This window comes from Aythya marila (assembly GCF_965140915.1).
Source record: "Aythya marila genome assembly, chromosome: 3".
Lineage (NCBI taxonomy): Eukaryota > Metazoa > Chordata > Aves > Anseriformes > Anatidae > Aythya > Aythya marila.
The window spans coordinates 13,010,815-13,035,612 of NC_139044.1; the positions used below are offsets into that span (position 1 = coordinate 13,010,815).

General features: G+C 53.6%; 2 protein-coding genes across 3 annotated transcripts in view; one reads left to right on the forward strand and one right to left on the reverse strand.

The window, feature by feature from the left end:
- Positions 1 to 176: 176 nt before the first annotated feature.
- Positions 177 to 1,474, forward strand: MEA1 (male-enhanced antigen 1; the record flags this gene model as incomplete). Its single annotated transcript, XM_082756908.1, has 3 exons — positions 177 to 422; positions 513 to 618; positions 843 to 1,474. 3 exons carry the CDS (start codon positions 177 to 179, stop codon positions 1,004 to 1,006), a joined length of 516 nt encoding a protein of 171 aa, XP_082613034.1. The 3' UTR covers positions 1,007 to 1,474.
- Positions 1,475 to 1,623: 149 nt separating this feature from the next.
- PPP2R5D (protein phosphatase 2 regulatory subunit B'delta) overlaps positions 1,624 to 24,798 on the reverse strand; it is a 28,697-nt gene continuing 5,522 nt past the window's right edge. For both annotated transcript variants that reach the window (XM_082756906.1, XM_082756907.1), the window contains 14 exons: positions 24,218 to 24,425; positions 23,144 to 23,343; positions 22,702 to 22,812; positions 21,072 to 21,164; positions 20,449 to 20,579; positions 19,965 to 20,024; positions 19,430 to 19,538; positions 18,513 to 18,566; positions 15,596 to 15,766; positions 13,451 to 13,578; positions 11,191 to 11,292; positions 4,766 to 4,838; positions 4,434 to 4,550; positions 1,624 to 4,075 (listed from right to left, as the gene is read on the reverse strand). In XM_082756906.1, coding sequence (XP_082613032.1) covers positions 3,938 to 4,075; positions 4,434 to 4,550; positions 4,766 to 4,838; positions 11,191 to 11,292; positions 13,451 to 13,578; positions 15,596 to 15,766; positions 18,513 to 18,566; positions 19,430 to 19,538; positions 19,965 to 20,024; positions 20,449 to 20,579; positions 21,072 to 21,164; positions 22,702 to 22,812; positions 23,144 to 23,343; positions 24,218 to 24,425 — 1,695 coding nt within the window. In that variant the 3' untranslated portion in view covers positions 1,624 to 3,937. The remainder of the gene's footprint in view (positions 4,076 to 4,433; positions 4,551 to 4,765; positions 4,839 to 11,190; positions 11,293 to 13,450; positions 13,579 to 15,595; positions 15,767 to 18,512; positions 18,567 to 19,429; positions 19,539 to 19,964; positions 20,025 to 20,448; positions 20,580 to 21,071; positions 21,165 to 22,701; positions 22,813 to 23,143; positions 23,344 to 24,217; positions 24,426 to 24,798) is intronic.

Consider the following 24,798-nt stretch of genomic DNA (forward strand, 5'->3'; position numbering starts at 1 on the left):
GCCACCCTGGGACTTGTAGTCCGCGGCTGCCCCCCCCCGCCGGCGGCCGCCGGGCACGCGGAGCGCCCCGCGGGACTACAACTCCCAGCGTGCCCCGCGGCCGGGAGGGGAGGGGGGGGAGGAGGAGGAGGAGGAGGAGGAGGAGGAAGAGGGGGCGGCGGGGCCGCGCCCGGTGCATGGCGGTGGCGGCGAGCATGGGGCCGGAACGGGTCTGTCCCGGAGAGCCGGGGCCGCCGGAGGCCCCCGAGGGGGCTGCGGGGTGGAGCGGCGACGAGGAGGAAGAGGAGGAGGAGGAGGAAGAGGAGGAGGAGGAGGAGGAGGGCGGGGAGGAAGGCGGCGGGTACCTGTACCAGCCGCTGAGCCAGGAGCCGGAGCAGGGCCCCGGCGAGGCGGCGGGCCCCGGGCTGCAGGAGCGGCTGCAGGTAGCGGGGGGAGCCGGGCCGGGGGGCTGGGGGGGCGCGGGGGGCGGATCGGGGCCGAGCCCCCCCTCCCCGGCTCCGTTTGTGCCGCAGATGCTGGGGCTGCACCTGCCCGAGCCGCCCGCGGACAGCGAGGAGGAGGAGGAGGAGGAAGGCGCCGCAGCTCAGAGCAGCCGCAGCTCCATCCCCATGGACCCAGGTAAGGCCACCTGCCCCGCGCCACCACCCCCTGCCACCATCTCCATGTCACCACCGTCCCCGTGTCACCATCCCCATGTCACCGCCATCCCCATGTCACCACCGTCCCCATGTCACCATCCCCATGTCACCACCATCACCCCCATGTCACCGCCATCCCCGTGTCACCTCCACCCCCATGTCACTGTCCCCACGTCACCACTGTCCCCGTGTCACCGCCCGCAGAGCACGTGGAGCTGGTGAAGCGGACGATGGCCGGCGTGAAGCTGCCCACCCTGGGCATCCCGCCCTGGGCCAGCGAGATCTCGGAGGAGCAGTGGAAGGACGTGGTGCGGCGCACGCTGCAGGCCAGGCAGAGCCTGAGCGGCCCCAGGCCCGAGTGGAAGTGATGCCCACACCCCCGCCCGCCCCTCGCTCACCCCATTTGGGGCCGGGGCTCGCCGCTGTCTCTGTTCCAGTTTCCCCCGTTGATGTTGTCCAGTTTCCCTTCCTCACCTCGTCCCCGGTTCTGGCTGCCCCATGTCGCTGTGATGTCCTTGTGTTGGCTTGCTCTGCCCTGGAGGAGGCAGCCCGCGTTCCTCACCCCGTGTATACGCGGAGGGAGGGGTTTTGAGGGGCTTCACCCAGCGTGGTTTGGGACAAACACCTCATCCCCACGCTGGGGAAGCCCCTCTCCCTGCCGGGGTGCCTCCTCCGAGGGCAGGCGGCTGCACGTTGGCGTATGAGAGGTCGAGCCCAGTGTGTCTTTCCAAGAGATCAGTTTTATTTAGTACTGTACATACAGGGACATCTGTACAAAATCCAACACTTTCATACTATGTAATGCTCTACTGAAAATAAAGTACACCATATGTACATATGAACTGTAAGCAGCTTAATACTCGTGTCCAGGGGGTGAATGCAGTAGTTAAGTTTTTGCTCGTTCCCTCGGGCGGAGGGAGCCGTGCGAAGTGGAAGAGGCAGCTCCAGTTCTGTCCATTTGGCTGATGTGGGGCGAAGGCGGGGGCAGAAATGGGCGCTAACGCTAGAAACCGAGTGTGGAGCGAGGGGCAGCTGTAGCGGGGCAGCCGCGGGGCTGCGTGCGAGCGGTACGCGTGGCGGGGAGCAGCAGCGCGCTCCCCCCTGCCTCACGTGGTCCCCTTCTTCAACGTCCAGGACAGCGGAATGGGTGGGCAGCCAGCTAATGGCGAGGGTAAGGGAGGAAGCGTTGAGGTCCCTGACCCAAAACAAGACGCACGAAGCCACGAGGACGCCCAAGCCGTGCAGCACGCAGCCATGGTGTGGCGCGGTCCTGCCCTGCACGTGGCTCGCTCTCGGCAGCGCTCTTCCGGCCGTGCGCAGGGCAGAACGGGCTCCACGTACCACAAATCTCAGCTTTCTGCAGGCAGCACGGCCCGGAGCAGGGAAATGCGGCCACTTCCCAGCACTGAGCGGGTGCCAGTGAGGGCACGCGCATGCTGGAGCGCTCTAGAAATGAGGTGGCAGCTTCTAACGCGATGCTAAGCGGACGAGGTGGAAAGCCCAGGCTGCGAGGGGGAGAAACATCCTCCCCTGCCCGAACCCTGCTGCGGGTTGGGGCGCTTGGCAGTCCTCGTCCGTGCACCTGCCTCTCCTGCAAGCCTTCAGCCGGCATTGCCCAGCGCACGTCTGCATGCTGCGCCAGGCGCGCGTGAGGTAATCGATTGGCAGCTGACCATGAGCTCGGGCTAATGTTGCAAATAAGCAATAACCTCCCTGAGGTGTGTTGGAAGTCTCCTGATGCACTGGCCCATGGCACGAAGCAGAGGGGAGGCGGGGTCCCGCGTTTGGGGGTGATCTCCGGCACGCTCACGCTCGCCAGCTGCTCCTACGAGGTGGTGGCACGCCGAAAAGAGAGCTCAACAGGGCACGGGGGTGACACGGGGGGGAAAAACAGCTTAGCACGGGCTGGAGGGAAGGAAAGGTGCTGAGCACCAGCAGCGGGATTAGAGGGGGTGAACCTCTGAGCCGGGAGGCCGTGTGCTGGTGGGGATGAGGAGCAGATGCACCAGGACCTCCTGCAACGCCCCGCGATGCTGCAGAGCTGCGTGACGCCAGCACCGACCCCAAGAAGCGAAGCAGCAAGAAGCAGAGCTCCCTTATCCATCACAGCCAGCCTCTCTGAGGGGGCGCCTCGGCCTGGGACTGAATCTGCAGCGCAAAAGGCAGGGGAACAAGCTCCGAGAGCCGGATCACAGCAGCACCCGAGGGCCCCTGGGCTATCGAGTGCGCCCTAAACGCTAAATCAGCAAGGAACTAACAAGGGCCTCAGGCCACGGCAGGTGCCGAAGCACCAGGGCGAGGCTAACTTTGCTCAGAGCACCTACTGAAGCAGTTCAGCAGCAGCGGCGAGCCGCCGATCGCGAGGAGGAGACAACTGAACGCTCACAACTCGGCCTTGGCCCCGTCACGTGGATCCAGCGCGTCCACGAATCGGCAGGAATGACTTTAGCAGCACAAGGCTTCTAGGAACCCCAGCCACTGCAGAGCTAAGGGTGGGACAGAGCAACAAAGGGAGAGCTGCGGGAGTATTTTAATTGAGCAGGTAGGGGAAGGAAGCAGAAGGCAGTGGCTGATGCCTGCTACGAAGCCAGAAGTTAATTCTGGGCCCACGATTACCCAAGACGCTGGGATGGAGACGACTTAGCAAGGACCAATACAAAGAGCTGAAGGAATTCACTTTCCCACAAGAGAGCTTCTAAGGATGCTCTAAAGGGAGGGAAGCAATAGTACGTAGTGCTGGCACCCAGCTCTCCTGGGGGTGGCGAAGCACTGAACCCCCACTCCACCGACAAGGGAACAGAACAGGGGGCTGGAAGCAACAGAAAGGTGGAAGCAAACGCCTCCTGCTGCACGAGGCCCTCCGAAAACAGAGCTGCGCCCCGAGGCAGGGCGGGGAGGGCGCAGAGCCCCCACAGACTCTGCCTGACGCTCTCCCCGAGCTCAGCTTGGGCTCTCCCTGCTGACTGCAGAGCCCAGTACGGCTCCCTTCAGCCTCTGGCTAAGGGGTGGAATAAGAACGGGGCAGCGTGGAAGCGAAGCGAGGCCTGCCTGGGCTGCTGGGACAGGCAGGCTCCCTTCACGCACACACAGCAGAGGCGCAGAAGCAGGAGGAGGTGGCAGTGGCGAGGTACAAGTTACAACGTAAAACCAGCTCGAGCCTGGAGGGATGTGGATGGAGTGGAGGACAGGCACAGCTCACCATGTTCATTCCTTATTTATACATGAGAACCAAGTGCATTTCGGTGACCCCTGGGGGAAAGGGATGGGGGCAGAGCTTCCCGGGCCAGCTCCTGAGCCCGTCAGAGAGCCTCCTGGCTTGAGGTGAGAAACTCTTCTGCTCTCTTGTGGGCCTCCAGGGCTTTTATAGTGTAGACGTCCTGAGGAAGCTCAGATTTCCGGCGCAGCAAAACCTTCTCCTTCTTAATGTCTTTCAGCATCTACAGACAAACCAAAGGAGTCAGACAGCTGCAACAAACCCCTTTGTCCCCGTGCACCCCGAGCCTCCCCCTCCTCTGACTGCTCTCGGAGACACCGTGGTATGCTGCAGAGCAGGCTGAGAGCCAGGCACAGCCCAAAAGGGCACAGAGAAGCCCCGCTTCCATTTCTTCCAAAGCGAGGAGGTTAGGTAAGCTCCACACTACAGGCTGATCTCTAACGGGCACAGATTAGAGCAGGGGAGATTTACCCTCCAAACGCTTAAAGGAGCCAGTTCTGGCTGCTGGGCCCTGGACTGACTGCAGTGATGTCCCGAGCGCTCCGGGAGGGAGTGGGGAAGGTCCCCCGTCACCTACGCACCTGCACAGCCTCCGTCTCCACCGTTTTCTTCAGCAGCTGTATGTCCTCCGCAGTTGGGGTCTCCGTCTCCATACAGCAGACCGGAGGCAATGGAGGAGGTGCGTAATACATCGGATACTGCAGACGAGACAGACAGCTGGGGAGTGAGGGCACCAGCCAGCACCAAACCTGCTCCCCCAGCATCCTAATGGCGTGGGGCTCTTCCCCCAGCAGCCCTGCTGCAGCTCTGTGCACGGGTCTGAGATCAGGTGCTAGAGCTGCTCTCATGAGCAGGCCGAGACCCCACCAGCATATTCTTGTCTCGTTTGTCCTAAGGTCCTGCTGCTACCCACCTGGGGGTTCAGCCGGGCCAGCTCCTCTATTTTCTGCCACATTTCTTCTCGTTCCTTCATCCTGAACCTTCCCCTGCAGAGAGAGAGAGCAGAGGTGTGAACTCCTGGGGACAGCCCAGCTTTCACCAACGGGAAGAAAAAAACAGGGAGAGCAGAAGAGCACAGGTGAGAGATTGCATCTGCCCCAGATGCACAGGGGAAAATTGTCATCTGCAACAGATCGGGGGCTCAGCTGCCCACATTTCCCTTTTCTCTCTGGCCTTAACGTGCCACACCAGAGATGACTGCCCACAGGCCAGGGCACGGCTCTTCAGCTTGGCACAGATTTTGGCACAGACCTCAAGCGAGCATTCAACTTGGCCGCCTCTAAATCCCAGGGCAGTGAACTTTCCCCCAGAAAGAGAGGTGAGCATCCACTGCTCCCTGTTATTCTCTTCTACATTTTAAACATCTGCACTCAAATCTCTGCTATACTTCTGACTTTATCTTCTCCAGCTTTCATCTCAGCTACTGGTCTGTCTAGCACCCTGCCTGTCCATGCCAAGGAAGTTCTTATATTGGGTAATTGCCTCAAACTCGTGAAATATATCCAAGAAAGGAGGGTAAAAATGAGAATAAAGCTGCCAAACGTTCAAGCAGCAGGTACTCCCATCAGAGAACATGGGGGTCAAACACCAAAAACGAAACTCACACCTCGTTTTCTGACAGAGCTCTGGAGGTCTCTGCAGGGAGCTGTGGCCAGGAGTTAACACTCATCTCTCCCAAGTTCTCTTCTGCTGTCTCCTCCCCAGTTTCTCCAGCACCCTTTTTAACGTGCGGTAAACAGAAATATTCGTATTTCTCTGATCTTGCCCCTGGAAACGTAGACCAAGGTGTCTGTCTGCTAGGCACTCACACTATTATCATCTGGGGACCATGGAGATGTAAGGGGATGGCTCCCATGACTGCAGCGTTGCAGTGGAAGGACAGAGACTGGTCAGGAAGGACAGGCTGGGAAGACGAGGAGTGGGATTTGCCCTTTGTGTGAGAGAGCAGAAGTGCACAGAGCTCTGTGTGGCGAGAGATGAAAAGCCAAGTGAGAGATTGTGGGTTTGCATTAAGGGGAATACACATAAAGGTGACATTGCAGTGACGGTCTGCTACAGGCTGCCTCACCGGCAAGAGTAAGTGGATGAGGCCCTCTACAGACAGCTAAGAGCAGTCTCATGTTTGCCTGGTCCTGGTCTTCGTGGGGAACTTCAACCACCTGGATGTTTGCTGGAGGGACAGCACAGCAATCCAGGAGGTTCCTGGAGTGACACTGACAGTAATTTGCTCCTCCAAGTGGCAGAGGAGCCCACCAGGAGGGGTTCCCTGCTGGACCTCGTGCTCACCAGCGAAGAAGGGCTTGTTGGGAATGTGAAGGTCAAAGGCAGCCTTGGCTGCAGTGACCGTGAGATGGTGAAAAGCAAGCTCCCAGCCCTGGACTTCAGGAGAGCAGACTGGCCTCTTCAAAGGTCTGCTTGGAAGAGGCCCATGAGATTCCCTGGAAGGAAGAGCAGCCCAAGAAGGCTGGTTAATATTCAAGGATTGCCTCCACATGCAGAGGCAGCCCATCCCAACAAAGAGGAAGCCAGGCAGAAATGCCATGAGGCCTGCAAGAACGAACAAGGAGCTCCTGGTCAGATACAAACACAAAGAAAGAAATGTAGAGAGCAGAAGGATCACAGAATCACAGCAAGAGCGGCCCTCAGGAACCCCAGGTCCCAGAGGCCAGGAGGAAGGCTGCAGCGAGGAGGATGTATCCTTGGTGGAAGAGGATCAGGTCAGGGAGCACCGAGCAAACTGGATGTACATCAGCCCACGGGCCCTGATGGGATGCACTGAGGGAGCTGGCAGATGTGAGGCCACCTTTGATAATCCTTGATCAATCGTGGCAGCTTGATGAACTGCTTGAAGACAAGTCAGCCTCACCTCATCGCCCTGGGAAGGCGGTGGAGCAGCTCGCTCTGGAAACCATTTCCAAGCACGTGAAGGACACGGAGAAGAAAATCATCAAGAGCAGTCAGCATGAACTCACTGAGGGGACGTCGTGCTTGGCCAACTTGGCAAGCCTCTGCAATGAAGTGACTGGCCTGGTAGACAAGTGGATTGTCTACCTGGGCTGCAGCAAAGCCTTTGACACTCCCCCATAAGATCCTCGGAGATGAGCTGTTGATGTATGGGCTGGATGGACAGACAGGGAGGTGGGGGAAAAAAAAAATAAATGTCCAAATGGCTGGGCCCAGCGGGTGGTGATCAAATACCTGATGGGAAGGTGCAGAGAGGGCAGAGCCAGGCTCTTTGCAGCGGTGCCCAGTGCCAGGACAAGAGGCAGGGGGCACAAACAGGAACATGGGAGGTGCAACGTGAACATCAGGAAATGCTTCTTCATTGTGAGGGTGACCCAGCACTGGCACAGGTTCCCCAAAGAGGTTGTGGAGTCTTCCTCACTGCAGATACTCAGGAGCCATCTGGGTATGATTTTGGGCAAGTAGCTCTGGGTGTCCCTGCTCAGGCAAGGGGTTGGACCAGATGGCCTCCAGAGGTCCCCTCCAACTGCAGACACTTTGTGATCCTATGGTTCCCTGATTCTACAGGGGTCATTGCTCCTCAAGGCAACGTCCACCTTGCCCAGATCGTGTCTCCTGCTGTGCTGTAAGGCTATAGTGAAACTCCTTTTACCTGGCTGGACTACATCACAGTACTGGTCTGCTACACAGGACACTAAGGGCATAAGTGCCCAGTCACCCAGCTCCGTGCCCCTCCAGCACAGGATCTGTCCTTTCAGATCACCAAAGCAGGGCTGAACAGCATTGCAGAAGAGCTCCATTCCTCATCCTCTGAGATCCAGCAGTGAGCCACTGTTAATCTGTAAGGTGCTCAGCTACCCCGTAAGAGTCCAGCTTACAAAGAGAATACCCAGACTAAGTGCAAAAGTCTAAAAGCTTTTGCACTAAAAAGCTAAAAATAAATAAAAAAGTCTAAAAGCTTTACACCAGTGATCCCTTTTCAGCAAAACAATTATTTCCAAAGAACGCAACAGTTTCATCTTTATTTTGATGCCACACTGAGTAGCTTAACTGTATTATGGCTGCCCAACACCCCTCTGCAGGGGAAGCGTCTCCCTGTTTCATCACTCAGACTGGCTTTACCTCCTGCACTGGGACACTTTTCATTGCAGTGTGCCTCAGTGTCACTCATTGCCACAAGTCTCTGGAGAATCCCACCTCTCAAAGCAGCAATACCTCACAGGCCAGCGCTGCATTTATGGGAGAAGAACCCCCAGCCTTGCTTTTTAAGCGACGTGTGCCTCATTTGGAAAAGAAGAGGTGCACTGGTGCCTTCTCTTTCTTGCTGCTGTGGCCAACGCAGGAGGTAACGTAGCTGCTAACAGAGAGACATGAGGCACCAGGGAGGCCCCTGGGCATGCCGACAGCACATTTTCTGAAAGTCAGCATCCAAAGCCCTTGCATCCCTGACAGATGGGCAGAGATAATTCCCCCTCACAGATGAGTTAAGGCCCAGCAGTCCCCACCCAGGTGGTCAGCGCATTCAGGACAAGACACTATCTATCTGCCCAAACCTCCCCGCTGTTTTCCAAAGGGTTCTGATAATTCCAGCAGCCTCCAAGTGTCCGGGGAGATTATTAAGGCACAGCAGGCACAGTCAGATCACCTGCACTGAGCAGCCTCTCCATATGCCCTGGGGAAATGGGCCGTCTCTCCCTGCCCTGCCTTGCCCCAGTGGCTGCAGCAGCACAGCAAGGGGTGCAGCGGTGACAGGCCTGCGTTGGCACGTCACTCATAAGCGCAGCAACTAATTAAGAACATGACTAAGCCTTTTCTGAACAGACCTCTTATCAGCTGGCTGCAGCCTAATTGTGTGCCTGCAAGATCTTTCCTTTTCACCGGTTCACATCCACTGGCTTTGTTCACGTGCTCAGCCTTTGTCACGTGCTATCTTCTAGTTCACAGCACAGGGTCCCTAGGGGGCTCCTTGGGAAACATTTCCTATGTCTCCTCCTTCTTTCTGTCTATACAAAAGAAACCTCAGCTTTTCAGCCTCGCCGGCCTCACTGAATAAGGCAGAGGTCCTGTGAAAAACACACGGGTGTGATGCAGTTAACCATCCGTCCCGCGTTACAGCGCTCCAGCCAGCTTCCCACAGGCAGCCTGAGGAACGCTGCTTTACCCCTGAAACAACAAACGTCACGACCTCAAAAGGTTTTTGATTAGGGAAAAAAAGTACTGCTTCACTGAGGTTTCTGTGTTTGGAAAGCAAACAGCAATTAGCTGCAACACCACGTGATTGCGCGTCAGCAGGCCGTGGCCTGCAGTGACCTCTGCCAGTGAGACAGCAGAAGGGAGCTGTGGAAGCTGTGTCTCCTCCACCAGGAGGGTGACGGTAGGACCCGCTGTTCACTGAATGGGCTGCAGCCCCCTGCCGACAGAAGGGCAGGTAGGGAGTGCAGGAGTGACACTCCAAACTCCAGGGCTGACTCTTCAGCTACAAAACCCTCTCCTTCCACAGGGGGACACACCGCTAAATAACATTTTCTCCTGCCAGAGAACCAAGCTGGTTCTAGCCCCCCTTCATTCCAGCAATGATTTATTCCATTACAGTCCAGAACACGTAGCCCAAGTGTTAAGTGCTCATGGATTTGCTTGTTTCTTGCAAGTCTTAAAGATATGAAGGAAACAGATGACAGTCTATTTTTACAATAGACTTAAGCAAGTAACTTAGGAATATTGCTCTAGTAAGCCCATTTTTAAAAAATCCACCTTCTCAAGTGCATGCTCTTTATCCCCCATCATTGCCCTATGTCCTGTCCACTCCCAGGCTCCTTACCCAACTCCTCACTGAGATCTGTCCCCACAGACCTTCTGAAACTTTTCCTCCCTCCTACCTCTAGCACCCCTTCAGAAGGAGACCTTTCCACACTGCTCAAACCAAAACGAGCTGGTAATAACGCAGCTGAGCCTTCTTGCTTTTTGCACACAAAGGACTCTTTAGCTGGGTCCCCGTGGTAGGGAAATCCCACTTAGCTGAGGAATTGTACCATGCTTGCTGCCAGTAAACCTGTCTCAGATTCAGCTGCTAAAAAGCTTTTTACTTTCCCCTCTGCCCAAGCTTTCGATCAACATTTTACCAAATTTGGTTACGTAGGACAGTAAAATGTACAAAACAAAAGATTTTCTGAGCACTGGTAGTCAGAGGGGCACCAGAGGGAAAAAAGAAATAACAAGAGCAGAAACCAGTACAGCTCTATTCGTCCATTTCTTGGACAGTTCTGAGGTAGTTTGTTGGCCTTCTCTAGAACAATCCTACGTCAGCCACACTTGAATGTGGGGCACTGATACAAGTTTGAACGGGTGGAAAAAGCTCCTGATGGAAACACCAAGCAGACCTCGTAGTAAATAGCGCTGTGACTGTGACTTAAAACGTATGTTTGGACCTTGATATGGGCTTCACAAATGCCCTACAGTTGGAAAACAAAGCATCTTGTCTGCTGACAATTTAGATGCAACAATACCTTAATTTCTCCATATGCAGGTTGCCCACCCCCAAACTTTAATTCACATCTCAACTTTGCCATTAATTGCCCCCACACTAAACAGCTGCACATGTCTAAGAGCTCCTCACTGCTTCCCCTTTGGCAGCCCTGGCTTACCAGGAATGAAAAGCACTATTTTATTTCACTGAAATAAAATAGCAGCAGAAAACTGACCCAGGAAAGAAAAAGTTTCCTTCTAGCTTCCTGAACTGATTCAGCTCATCAAGGTCCTAAAAGTCCTAAAAGCATCAAAACCAACACAAGAAAGCAGGAAGAGTGTTTTTTTGTTTGTTTGTCTTTCCCTCTCTTTACTGCATCACGACTCAGCTACTGCATGACGCTTGCTGAGCTAAGATTTTATCCCCACCATTTATTCCTTGAAGTTCCAGGTATTATTCCATCTTTATCGCTGAAAAATTGAAAGTGTCCTGCAGTTGGCATAAAACATCTTCTGCACCGCAGCAAAGTTCTTTAGAAAAGATTTCCCAAAGCAGCAGGATTCCACCGGCATTCACTAACACACATAAAAACTGCTAAATATTTCCAAGCTTCCCTGAAAAGCTGAGTAGCCTCTACATTGCAATTTATTTCCTCATGAGCCAGCAAACTCTGTCACTCTTTTCCAAGCTACCTGCTTCAGCAGAACTGAAAAGAATTTTTTAATCTCATCACACATTTAACTCTTCTCATCTCCACACATGGTTACTGCTGAGGAGTCCTCTGCTTTTTGACCAAATGATTTGTACCACCTTTGCGTTTCCCCCCTGAGTACTGGCATCTGTCACCTGGTACTGCACCCAAAGCGACTCCAGGACGAGCTCAAGTCGCTGGGCAACAACCTCTTACTCACTTCTGCTTCTCTGCTTTGTATTGCTGCGTGCAGTCATCAAAAAGCTTCTGATTCATCTCCATGAACAGCTTCAGTGCATTGTAGATCAGCCCATGGATTGTCCTGCAAGGAAATCAGGAAAGGAGAACAAGTCATGGTGGTACCCGCCAGGTCCTCAGCCCTGCGTTAGCCCCAGCAGCACAGACACCAGCCAACAGTTGCAGCAACTCCTTGTACGCTACGGAAATGTTACAAAAGATTTGCACACAGCCCCAGCTCCTCGTGTGGGAAGACCCTCTCCACAAACACAGCACCTGAGACCATCGCGTGGAGAAAGAGACGGAGAAGAAAGACAGAAAAGACCTCTGGGATAGCCCTGCTCTGACTGCGCTCCTTGTGAGTGCCAAAACAACCATTAATTCCTTAATTTCTAACATCAGAAACTGGAGAAAAAGGACACTAAGGACCTGCTCGGGACTGTTCTGAAGAGGGCTTTACCTAACCTAGCTCTAGTGCCTCCCACAAGTCACCTCATGATACACAATGTGACATTTTTGGGCTGCCCAGTGTTTACTCCTGGGTTTTTGTCACCGAGCTGCCCAAAAGACAGCCGTTCAGCATCCCTCGAGAGATGGAAACAAGCACAAGTACCCCAGAAGAAAAGCTGCCTTCATGTCAGCAACCTATGTACAGGTTATGCTGTGCCTGAGCTCTTTGGGACCAGGACTCTCGTAGGGAATAAAAACAAGCATTGAAGCCATTTCTGAAACACCTGATGCAGGGGAAATGATGAGAGACTCGGTAGATCTGAGCCCTGTGCCTCTCCAGCTCTACAGGTAGGATAAGGAGGAGAGCCACAGCCCTCCTGGGCTTATTATGCAGGCTGTCTGACAAAGCGCTGGGAGTAGAGGAGCTATGGGAAGGAGGAGGAGAATCTGAGGTACTCGGCCTGTGCTGAGACAATGTGACTGGTGCTAAAACAGAGAGAAAAGGAGAAGTACAAGGAAAACAACTTCAGGACCTCCTCTGCCATAGCACTGGGAAGGAGCCAAGAAGGAAAGGCAGAAACAGCAGAATCCTGAATGCTGACTGGTGAAAGAAGGAAACAACTGGCAGAGGGCTTCAGAGCAGAACATGAAGTCCTGTTCTGAACTCTGATCAGGAGGGGCAACAACACTGGGCGCGAGTGTGTCTGTGTGCACGTCTGCATACACGCCTACAAATGTGCACAGGTACCTGTGCGAGCGCCTGTCTGCACACGCACGTGCCTGCCTTCTGGTGCACATGTGCACGCCTCTGTCTGTGCACGTTTGTGTCTGCACGGGTACGCTGAACGGCATCGGATGCAACAGAGAGCAAGGCAGCTCCGTTTGGAGAGCTAACGCATTCACCCGAGTCTTTAGGGCACCCGTGGCTGGTGGCTCAGGTTTGTGCTTCCTGCTGTAATGACGAGAAGGAAGCAGTCAAAGCAGACCAGCAGGGAGCTGTTTGCAAACAAGTTCTGCATCACAACCCTGAATTTGCTACCACAGTGTATGCTTAACTCCTGGTCTCACTCGGCCTCCCCAGAATTAATTATTTTGCTTTTTCTGCCCCCTGGAATAGAAGACTTTTTTTTTTTTTTTTTTAATCTCATTGTCTTTTTTTGCTGGAAGATTTTAGGATCTCAGCTGCGGACTGAGTATTTCCAGCTAATTCATTAAAAGGAAGTGAGCTCTGCAACTTGGGTTAAATGGAAAAGGAATCAGCTGAGGAAGCAGTTGGAAGAAAGACCAGCAGGAAGTTGATGGGAGAACCACAACACAGACCAGCACCGAGAAAGCAGACGTGGGAGGCGATCTGACAGGGGGCATGTGCCTGCTTGGTTCTGCTTTCTCCACTCCTCCTGTACTCAAACGCAGTCAGGCACTGCAGGACCCAGCGTCTCTGGTCACAGAGAGCACACACACGGGGGCTCACCAGTTAGCAAGCAGCCAGAAATAGGTTGGAAAACCTCCAGCACACCTCCAAGAGACCCGCAGCATTAGTGACACGCAGGTGTCCATCCCTGGGCAGGCCCGACAGCCGCAAGGCCAATCACTGCAAGATGCCTGACCCCACGGGACACTGTGGTGTGCTGCGACAGGTTCCCGTGCTGAAACCAGGAACACCCCCTCTGGCTCAGCAGCTGGTGTCACCGAGTGCCATGCGTCGTTGCACTGTAGCAGCATGCCCCAAGATCGCCAGTAGGTCAAGCAATCCTGCATGCACAGCAAGTGCCAGGGCATGCGGAAAGACCTACTTGTTCCAGTGACTCTTGGAGTTCTTGTAGAGCGCTGGAAACATGATCGGGAGAATTTTGGCTGCGTTATCGCTGATCAGGCTCATGATATATTCGTTGTTCCAATAGTACAGTGCTCGCTCTGCCACCTGCAGCGGGAGAGAAACCCATCCTTGGAGAGGCTCCTTCCAGCCACACCTGTGGTGCACGTGGAAGCTGTGCGCTGCTGAGAGCAGAGCTTGCCACCGCTCAGCTGAGGAGCAAACGCTTCCCCGCAGCACAGGCAGCAGGGCTGACCTCGGCCACCTTCTACACGGCCATTTATTCCCTCTGCCTAAAGCTATTACCCTTAGCTTTTGCCAGACACTTCTCACTTCCTGGGGAAAAACCTCATGACTAAGCTAGTCTAACATCGTCCTGATGGCTCCGTCACCCTTTACACAACACTTGAGCACAGCAATGTCATCCTCTCTGGGTCCTAGCACAGATTCACTCCAAGCCTCTTTCATTTCCTCAGACTGCACTCTGCAAGGCTCCATTTCTACCACTCCTCCCTGGCCTTCTCCACAGCACAGTCTCTCTGGGCTTTCAAGCATGCTTCAGGCACCAGGCCCACCATTCATCCCCAGATCTAAAAGGGTGAAAGTATGGAAAATCTTGGGGCAGCCACCTTGCTCTGTCAATTCAAACAAGTCTAGCACGCTTCCATATTGCGATGGATTCGATCAGAGTTCTTCATATTTAACCACAAATCTCAGCAATGCAGTCCCCACGCTGGGGATAAATTTCTGCATTTAGTGCTAGCTTGAGGGTGACAAACAGCTAGGAAGAGAGGCATCCGGTCTGTTCAGTATTTCAGCTGACAGAGAACTCACTACATCCCCTTAACCTGTCATTTCACCTGAGTAAAGAAAGTGAAACTCATCTCACGTCACTTACATAGCTTTGGTTTCTACCTATTAGATCTCATTAGGCCTTTGTCTGCTAGACTAACACACAATCCACTTGGAGAAAACTCTCTCCCACCACGGTATGCAGACCTACCATGAAGTCAATTCCTATTTGTGTTCTCAGACAAGCTACAGACACCAAAAAAGCTCCGTCTTACTGTATGGAACGCCTCTGAGGTTTATTCCCCTGGACTGTGAGGTGTTTGCACCTTGTCCAGGTTTTTCAGTCTTACTTTGCAAAGAGCTGACAGTGGAAGAGGCCTGCTCTGCAGTACAGGATGCCTCTCCTCCAGCCTTTGCCCTTTTCCTTTCAAGCTCTCTCATTCCCTACTGCTGCAACTTCCACGCACAAAGCTCCTGCTGGTCCTTTGGTTCCCATCCACCACCCATGTAACCCACAGCCAGCTGGCTTCCACCAAGCTCCCTGAGCCCTGACCAGAGTCAATCCCTTTCAGGGAGCCGTGGTCTTCTACACATAGACAATCTAGGCTGACCTTGTTTTTGTACTGAACACCTGCCTTTGTACCTCACTGTATAAGAAGCTAGCCTGCCTCACCGAGCAGTTGCACCCACTCAGAGGGCTCTGCCACCACTCAACACCCCACCCAGAGCCGGGTGAGTCGCGTGTTTCATCAGCAAGCCGTGCATCTGCCTCCTGCACACTGTGGCAAACGAAAACACTTGGTGAAGAACAGCTGCAAGGAGCTACCTGCAGCTCCTACCACCCCGCAGATTTTCAGCCCTAAGACTATCATCCACAGAGACTGCTTTAGCCTGGTACTGCGGGTAGCTTCCTTCAGTGGCACCAAGGAAGAAGCAGACTCTGGCACTTCTAGTACACCATCAGCTACACCAGAATTACACAAAGTACCTTCTCCGAAGCCACTTTCATTCCACAGCCTCTCTTTGGTTGGCCTCACCCCAGTGCTGCGCTCAGCTTGGTCCTGCTGTGACAGGGTGACACTGGACGGCTCTCCCCATAATACACGGTGCAGCAGGAGGGGGGCCACTAAGCAGCTTAGTTTTCGCTTTGGACGAGCTGGCTCTGAGGCTGGGGCAAGGATTCTCACCCCTCCCAGCACGTGGCACCCCAGTACTCACCCTGGTGACACCTCCGTCACCACTAATCCACGGAGCTCAAGAGCTGCGGCGTTACCCACGCGTGCCAAGTGGGTTACAAGGCAGCGCCCTACCCGCTCCCCGAGCTGGGACCCACCTGGAAGTGTGGGCTGGAGACGCACTTGGCCAGCTGCCTGAACAAGGGCTCCATGACTTTCACAAACTCGGACGGCTCGATCACGTCCAGGATCTCTTCCAGCTCGTTTAAGAACATCACCTCCTTGGGACTGTGCGTTTTCGGCCAGAACTTCAGCAAGCCCACGATCACCTGAGCGGGGAGGGCACGGACACAGCGTTAGAAGTTAACATCAGCAGCAAAATGAGATTTTAAAGGTCTGGCCACAACTGCAGAACAGAAAAAGTAACAGAAGTAACAAGACTTTGTCAGAGAGTCAGGGTGGGTTACCAGGGAAGAAGGCAAAGTACAAACTCTGCCAAGTTGCACGCAAGACAGCAGCAGTGCCCAGGGTGAGAAAGTTACGTGCTACCAGCACAGAGCTCAGAACTCCTTCCCCAAGCACAGTTTAACAACAAAGGCTCGAGACAGAGCGGGCTGGGGCTGCCAGAGGGGGCAGAGCAACACGGGAGGATCAACGAGTAGAGTCAGAAATGCTGCACAGAGGGTGATTAAGGAATCATTATCCAATGCATTGCAGATCTGGAATACTCGGAAGCACCCAATAAATAATGCAATGGTCAGGTTCAGCCCAGGCAACAGGAAGTACCAGCACACACACAGATAACTGGATTACAGAGCTCGTTCGTTGAAGGCTTTGTGGAGCAAACTTTCTGGAGCAAACATGCTCCAGAAGGGAACAGGTAAGTTTGTGGAGGCTAAACCTAATGATGATGATTAAATTTGACAATGCAGATCTAACTTCTGGGGGAAGAAACTATTGCTTACAGGACTGTGGAAGGAAATACTAAGAGAAGAGCTACATTCCACCTGATTTATTTATTATTTCTGCTTCCCTCCCTACCCATCTGCTTCTAGGCACTGTCAAAGACAGGGTCCAAGATCCTGCAGACCTTCGCTCTGGGGGAAACATTGGTGTGGCGTTTACAGAAATGCTGACTCTGTGCTCTAACTCTACAGCCACTGGATTCAGACAACTGCTGCTAACAGCTACTCTTTCAAACCATGTCCTTAGATCCGATTCTGAGCATCTAAGAGGAATTTCATTGGGGAAAGCAAGAGCAACATTTGAGCATTATGTTTCCACCAAGCCAAGGCTCAGGAAGCCAGCAGCTGGATATCCTCGCTGTTCTTCATTACTCAGGTCTGCCAGTCAGGCTGGAGTTAGCTCCAGTGACTCAGACAATTTCTCCTACAGCTAAGGTGGTATGAGGTGTGTCGGGTCTGCCTTCGCTCCTCCCGAGCACATCTGACGTCTTGCTCACCTGGCAGGCGGTCAGGCTGCTGTAATGCAGGAGCTGCCATGCCAAGCCTTGCTGAGCAAGCTTCTGGGAGGCACACTCCAAGCCAGTGTGGGCCTAGGAAGATCTGGCCTCCTTCCAGCACTGGTGGCAACAGCTCCTGGTGCAGTCTGAGCCCTGCTGGTGCACAACCCCTGTAATTTTCCAAGGCTTCAATAGCCCCCGTAATACCAGTAGTCTGTTCGAAACCTTCGCAAGGAAGATGCTTCATCGACAGGGCTGTGATAATATGGCCTTGGTCTGGCTGGTCAGGATCCAACGCAATGGACCGCTGAAGGTAGTGAAATTGGGTCGTTCCACTGCTTTCCACAAACACCCACACCTGGGTGTCTAATCCAGGGACCACCAACTCCAGAAGCAGCAACGAGCTATGGAGCTCTACTATCTGTATAAGCTGCAGAATGGATTGGAAATATTGACAGATTTTCTATTTCTCTTTTATCCCTCACTCTACAGCGAGAGCTTTGGCAGGAGGCTGCTGGACTGGATTTCAGCCACAGGAAGTGCTCAGCATGATCAGGAAGCCACCTTACACAATTTGTTGCAGAGGAGGCTTTTGGGAACACAGGAAATGGAGGTCCTACACTGAATAGAAAAGCGAGGAGGTCTGCTTCAGCACTGCTGGTGTCAGAGCTGCAGAGCCAGAAAGCTGACAACAGCTGACCAGCTTCCACCCAGTACCATCAGGCTCACCACAAACGCACGCATTTCAGCCAAAGAACAGAACGACCTCAACTAGTGCTACTCATTAAAATGCTCACACATTCTGGTGCTCCCTGCTCCAGTGACACAAGCACACGTTCTTTGGCCATCTGCTGTTTTGAGGTTGTGAAGCTCAGCTCTGCAGAAGACGTTTCCTGGCCTCCAGGAGGTGGAGAAACATTTGTCTCCTGCTTGCACCCTCTGCCAAGCCAGCATATAGCCTGGCTACCACTGCAGGCCCGCGTAGCCAGTTACTGGAATATTGGAGGGCTCCACTGCTCACACATTTTAGAACTGGATGTTTCAACAGCACTCCATCCTGGAGGCATATGTCTCTACACTGAGACTTAGCACTGTGGAGTTAGCCTACGGATGCCAGAGCAGGAGGAATATTTTCATCAAGAAACAGGGGCTTGCCTATGTAGATCTATGGGTCCCAGGTTCCTAACCTAATCCTCATGGTTCCTTGGCCAGCTCTGGCAGTCTGGAGTGAACTTGTGCTATTCCAAGGCCCCATGATCTCGTGCTGGTTCCATTAGATATAAGACAGAAACATGCTTTGTCTCTGCAGAATCCGTCACAAGCTGAAAGCCCTGTTCTGAAAAGACACTCCATAATTTTCTTTCTGCTGCATCAAGACCTGAAGCACAAAAGCAAACTCCAAACCACCTTCCTGAAGCTTTCAGGGCAGAATGCAAAAGGCTTGCACATGAGCAGCACTGCTCCTTCTGCCCACAGGGTGCCAGGCAAGTACAGTAAACAATCTCGATGCCTCTCAGCCTCTCCAGCCCTTTTTCCTTCTTGCTGAATTGTAAGGAAGCTGTGAAACTTTCTGGGACTTGACTGACACGCAGAGGTTAAGCAAGGTTACTCACCGGCTCTGTCAAGCTGCTGTCTTTCTCCAAGAACTGTACAACACAGTACGCCAACTGCAGGAGAGAACACAGCGAGATTAGAGCAGCCCCAGATGTAATGGAGATTAAAATGCTGCCACCGCCAGCCACAGCTGGAAGTCACGTTAGGCCCCCCACAGCGCGTGTGACAAAGCAGACAGCTGCAGCTCCAAAGGAATCCAGTTCTTCTGATGGCAATCGGGGGCTCACAGAGACAGGACCTGAGCTCAGGACATTTGTGCAGCGCAGAGGATACAACGTGAGGCACCTAGAGCCATCTGCAGCTAATACATTCAAACGCAAGCACAGCCGCACGCAGGGGAGGGAGCAAACTCAACTATCAGCAAGCCCTACCCGCATAAAAATAAGGCTGTGAAAATAGACAGCACTGTTCAGTATCCATTTTTCACTTTCTAGCCTGAGTCCCAATCTTCTCCGCTTTTCTCTTCCCTTATTACTTATAAATGACAAGAAATTAATCTCTGTACCAGCCTAGCAGCCCAGCACACTGATTTCTCCGCATATCTCAGCAATGACTAAGAGATGACACACCACAGATGACTGGAGCTCAGAAATTTTACCTCCCTGGTTTCAGCAGGGCACCAATATTTCATAAACTTGCAGCACAGAAAGGCAGAGCAGGCCAGAGCATTCGCTCAGCAGGTAATGACAGGATATCCTCCTACCAGCCAGGGGCAAAAAGCACACGTATACACACACGGGCCCAGACACTACAAGGCTGGGACAAACCACCACGATTAAAGGTTAGTGCAGAGCCCCGAACATCTTACACCAAGAAGTTTGTGTAATACAGCAATGCAGCCTGCTGAGCATCTACAAGAAAGCCCGAATGAACGCTTTTGCAAGAATCTGCCCTGGGAACGTGAAGCATTTCTCACCTGTGGGTGGTAGACACTGAGAGACTTCACCTTGTGCAGCGGTAACAAGACCCTGATGAGGAACATCTTGTGCTCTTCCTTCAGCGGCAAAGCAAACCCATTGATTATGCTGAGAAGAAACAAATATTCTATTTAATGTCTTCCCCCAGCGGAAATACATTATCTCCCACTTCAAAGGAATCCCTGAGATGCCCTAGCTCTCTCATTAGCAACTTGAGAAAGCACCAACCAGCAGAATTGCAGTCGCTGGGGCCCAACCCTGCACACCCCGCTCGGTAAGAGCACGTTTCCTCAGCTGGAAACTGGTCTCAAACACAACAGAAGAGCAGACTCATGTGGGGAGGAGAAGGCTACTGCCACATTTATCAGAAGGCTGGAGAGGGCTTTCACTGTGTGCTTCACCAGACTGAGACCCTCTGAAAGAGGTGGCTCCTGCAAGAACAACTGAAAGAAGGCACTACCAGCTCACGCAGCACAGTGGGCTAGGATAGTTCACCCACCACGGGCCCTCTGGGACTTCCAAAAATGCCCTTACCTTCCCAGGATCTCCAGCAGCTCTGCAATCCCATTGTGGTGCTCTGTTTCATAGATGAACCTAAAGAGAAGAGACGAATGACAGGTTGTTGCCAAGTGCTGGACCCAGTCTGATTAGCAAAAGGAAGGACAAACAACAGAGATGAGGATTTTCCTAGCAAAAAGCAGAACTCCAAGACAGCAGGGCAAGGTGTAAGAGTTTGAGGCAAGTATTCTATTCACAGTTCCCAGATCAGCACAACCTCAAAGAAGCTAACACTCACCAGTCCCAGCATTTGCTACGTATGCTGAAGGTACAACTACCAAACTGTCACGGCTCTTGGGCAGAGGTGAATGCTATCCACACCTCAGCAGCGGGACATAACTGAGCCACCTGGCTAATGAAAGTCTGGATCACAGATGGATTCCTGTTCCAGTACCCAGGATTTATCTCACTGGATTGTACCACCCATCCAGCAAGCCAGCGGCGCTGAGAACCATCTCACCTGTAAAATATATTGTTGATCTGCCGCCTCACGTACGCTCGCAGACCCAGGAACTTGCCATAGATCCTGTGCAGAATTGTCTTTAGGAAGTCTCGTTCTCTGGGGTCTTCGCTGTCAAAGAGATCCAGCAGCTGCGGGGACACCACGTCAGTCAGTGTCTGCACACTGCCTGGTGGGACAGCGCTACAGGCAATGCTGGGCAGCGCTCCTGCTCAGCTCAAGTGGCTCTTCCAGACGAGCCTTCAGCACCCTTGTCACAGCAGCTGCTCCCCTGAAACACGCAGCCTCCTATCCACCAGCTGGCACCAGCAGCACCTTTCATCTCCTAAAGCATGGCAGTGGCCAAAACACTCTCCAAAGCTGTGAGTTCCTGGGCTTCCCTTCAAAGCCCCCACTGCCCCGCTCCTCCTGTACAATGATGAGCTCCAGGGACCACAGCTCACACACCTTCTTGCCCTGCTCAGAGAATTTGGGCTGCTCTTTCAATATAAGACATTGAAAGAAAGAAACCCCCCATCATCTGGCACCTCCTGACACAGACTATTTGTGTAACCCCTGGGCCAAAGCCTGCTGCATGTCCTTCCCAGAGGTGCTGCACAGAGGCAGGGGCTACGATTACTTACAGACAGTACAAATTTCTGGTCGATGTATTTCTTCGCTATGTTCGGCTGGAAGTCGGGTGACTCCAGGAACCTCAGGAAGAACTCATACACCAGCTGGGGAAGGAGAAAGAGAGATCGCTTAGAAATCCCCCCTCACCAGCGTTTACTTCATGTTTTAAATCTTTTCTTTCTCCTTAAGGATTTGGGGGAAAGCTGAGAAGCCTGAACGGGGGCACAGAAGACACAGGAACACGTTTCCCCACAGCTGCCCTCAGTATGATGGAGAGAGGCACGTTAACTGTCCAAGTGTGCACGAGATCTCATCACCTTAGCTCCCGCCAAAGACAACAGCCACCTGCTCAGATGAAGACACCATGCTTGGGAAACCCTTTTCCTACCTCCAGCCCCTGCCTGTACAGAGAACAGAAACCCGCAGAAGAGATGGCAACGGCTTAGATTTCCTTGGAAGCTTTCGAGACACACCAAGGAAGAACAGAAAAGCGAAGACATGAAATGACCCCAGGACAACACATCGTGTCCTCTGACTCATGGGGACGGGCTCCAGGTTGTCCTTGACCCTGCTAAACAATGCGAGATCCACGTTGTGTCCCCCTTGGGGGAAAAAGGCCGGCTTGCTTTGAGAAGGCTGCCAGCACTGAAACAATAACTTCTAGTTCTGTCCTAGATGGGCAAGACTATCTGAGGGCTGACCCTGCCGAAAATGCTTCTGAGGAACCCCTACGCCAAACCAGGGCTCTGCATCCTACTACAGGGTGCCAAGCAATGCCATTCCCACCACCACCCCCAACCCTACACCACCCGCAGCAGTGAGAAGCCGTTAACCAGTGCTGCGGAACTGCTCCTTATTTCCCGGCTATTTTTTGCTTCATCCTGCCGTGACTGCCTCTTGTTCTGCCTTTGTCACCTTGACAGCCTGTCTCCATGCAGGCGCCTGGGGAGATCCTCATGAGCTCACTCCCTGACTTCCAGTTCTCAGCTCTGTTACACCGTGGCTACTCTTGCCTTCAAATCTCTTTTCATGGATGTTGTCTTAAAGGCTACTTCTCAGGACACGCAGCTTACTGAAAAGATCCTTGGTCCCCTTCCCTCTTCGTCCCCTCCAGTTCCCTGTCCTTTTCTGGTCACATCTGCTCCCAGTTAATGCAACCAGATCACATCCAGCACACAGGTGACGTGTTAGCAGGTGCCGGCACAGGATTTATTTTGGCAACAGGCACTCTTCTTCCTCCACATGCCTCCCAGGGAGCACGGCAAGAAGAGACAAGGGTGCTACCTCTAATTCTGCTGAAGCCCAGAGGATGAGGGCTCTTGAGCCTTTGTGAGGGAAATTAACGCTGCGGGGATTTGCTTCTTCCGTAGGCAATACGGCACGACCCCCTCTACTCCCAGCAAAGTGTTCACTTCCAGCCCACCTCAGTGCCACACGGGACGATGGGCATCTGCAGGTAAATGCTGCACAGATCCAGCAGTCTGCTTCCAGGACAGCCCTGCACTGCCTCTGACCCACGCGTGGCAGGCCTTGCCCTTCCCTCTCCCAGCACACAGCAAGTCTGGGGCAGGCAGCAAGGTGACACGGACCCCTGATTCCCCAGAGATAAATTGATCAGCTCCCTATCCTGCTCCTCCTCACCTGGAGGTGCGGCCAGGCAGCCTCTAACGTAGGCTCATCTTCCTCGGGGTCAAACTCCGCGCCTGTGGGATTGGATGACGGTGGGAGCGTCCGGAAAAGGTTCACTGAAAACTGAGGGGAGCAAAAAGGGGTATGAATGCCAGCCCCGAGCTTCACGGCGGTCCTCCCAGCAGCAAACCCCTCAGCGCTGTGATTTGCCATAGCTGTGCCCACAGACAGCTCCCCTTCTAGAGGCTGCGGGGTTACAGATCGCACGTGAACTCCACGAGTGCAGCCTGGGCCAGGGACAAAAGCTTCCAGCTCAATAAAGGAAGGGGTAAGACTGGGGTCATGCTGCTCTCTGGCAAACCCATGTTTCTCCCTCTCCGTCTCCCTCCCAAAAGCACATTTCCGAGCAGTCCCCTCCTCTAACACACGAGCACAGGCTGGCCTCACGCCCTACCATGATAACAGCCTCAGGATAGATGGCCTCGGTGACGACGTCACGGTTGTGCGTGATGTATTCTACCATCTCGTTGAGTCCCGCTCGCTTCACCTCCTTGAACTTCAAGTCGCTGAGGGGGTCGGAGATGAAGTCGAAAAGCACGCAGCACTGCCGCAGCTTCTGGATGAAAAGCTCTTCGCGTTCGTGCGGAGGAGCATCTGGAAGAGAAAGCAAGGATGCCTGTCCTTGGAGGTGGGCACAGCACCTACCTGGCTCGTCCAGAGATGGCTCCCATCAGAGCCAGCAGCCCCACAGTGACAGGGGGAGCTGGACAGAGCACGCAGCAGGCTCGTCGTCTTCCCAGGGAGCAGCCCAAAGGAGAGGGGCCAAGGTGGCAGAGGCCCTGCACTAATGGCATTCTCCTTATGGTATTTTGCAACTGGAAACTGTGCTGCGAGGGCCAGCCAGGCGAACATACAGCTTGCTTGCAGAATGAGTGCTGAGCTGCAAGGCACTGCCCCTGCTGAAAAGGCTCCTCCTGTCCCTGTGAACAATGTCAGCAGCAGGCCTGGCTGAGCGACTGCTGAAAACGCTTTCTCCTTGCACTTAAGGCATCTTTAATTGCCCCATTACAGAGACCAACTGCTAATGCTGTGTAATTGCCCTAATGCAGACAAGTTCAATAGCGCTACCAGAGTTTGCAATGGAAACAGGAGGAGGAGGAGGAGGAAGAGAACTACTCCTCTCCCAGGAGCACACGGCTGCAGGGACCATGAGCAGCCTGCACCAAGGACTCTGCACCTTGCCACCTTCCTGCACAATCTGCAGGACCTGAAGCAGTCTCAAGTTAACTTGAGCACCAGGGCTTCAATCAGCTCAAATGGGAAGGCAACAAAGCTCACACTCCTTTTCTTTTAAGCTCCCCACCAGTTCCCAGCCTGCTGCCACACCAAGCACCTTTCCCAGAGCCATCCCTGCAGCACAGCGGGCAGGAGGCTAGCGGGACACTGCCAGGGGCCCTCTGGAAAGAGCCCTCACACCACAGCGCTCTGCCTGGAGGAAGAACAGCTCATCAGGCAGGCCACCCTGTACCTTTGAGGGCTGGGAGCTTTTGCAGTTCCCGGTTTTTGCTCAGATTGAAGCGAGAAGAGCTGTGCCGACGCTCCTTCTTCACAATCTGGGGTCCCCCCGAGTACTTGATCTTGTTCAGCTGGGTCGGAGGGGGAGCACTGTTACTGGGACGCTTATTCGAAGTCGGCTGCTGCTGCTGCTGCTGCGGCTGCTGCTGCGGCTGCTGGGCCTGATGAAAACAGAGAGGAGAATTCATGAGCTTTTACCTTCAAGCCTCACAAAGAGTCAGGTGTAATCAGCGTCTTTTTGGCCTGAAGAAACGGGGCACATTTTGCACTGCTGGACTCTCATTTCAGCACATCTCACCTGCTTCCGCAAGACTCTAGACCGGTCGGTTGCACTTGCGGCACACCTGCAAAGTGGGCATCAGTTTTATTCACCCCTGAGAGGTTCCACGAAGGCATCAGAGCCTCCTGGTACACGTGGTGCTAGAGATACGGAAAGCAAAGCCACGTCTTGCCACAAGCTGCTAGAATTTACTGACACAAACTCTTTGCTTGTGCTCTCCCCCAGCAGACATTCTCTCCACTTCGTGCTTGTTA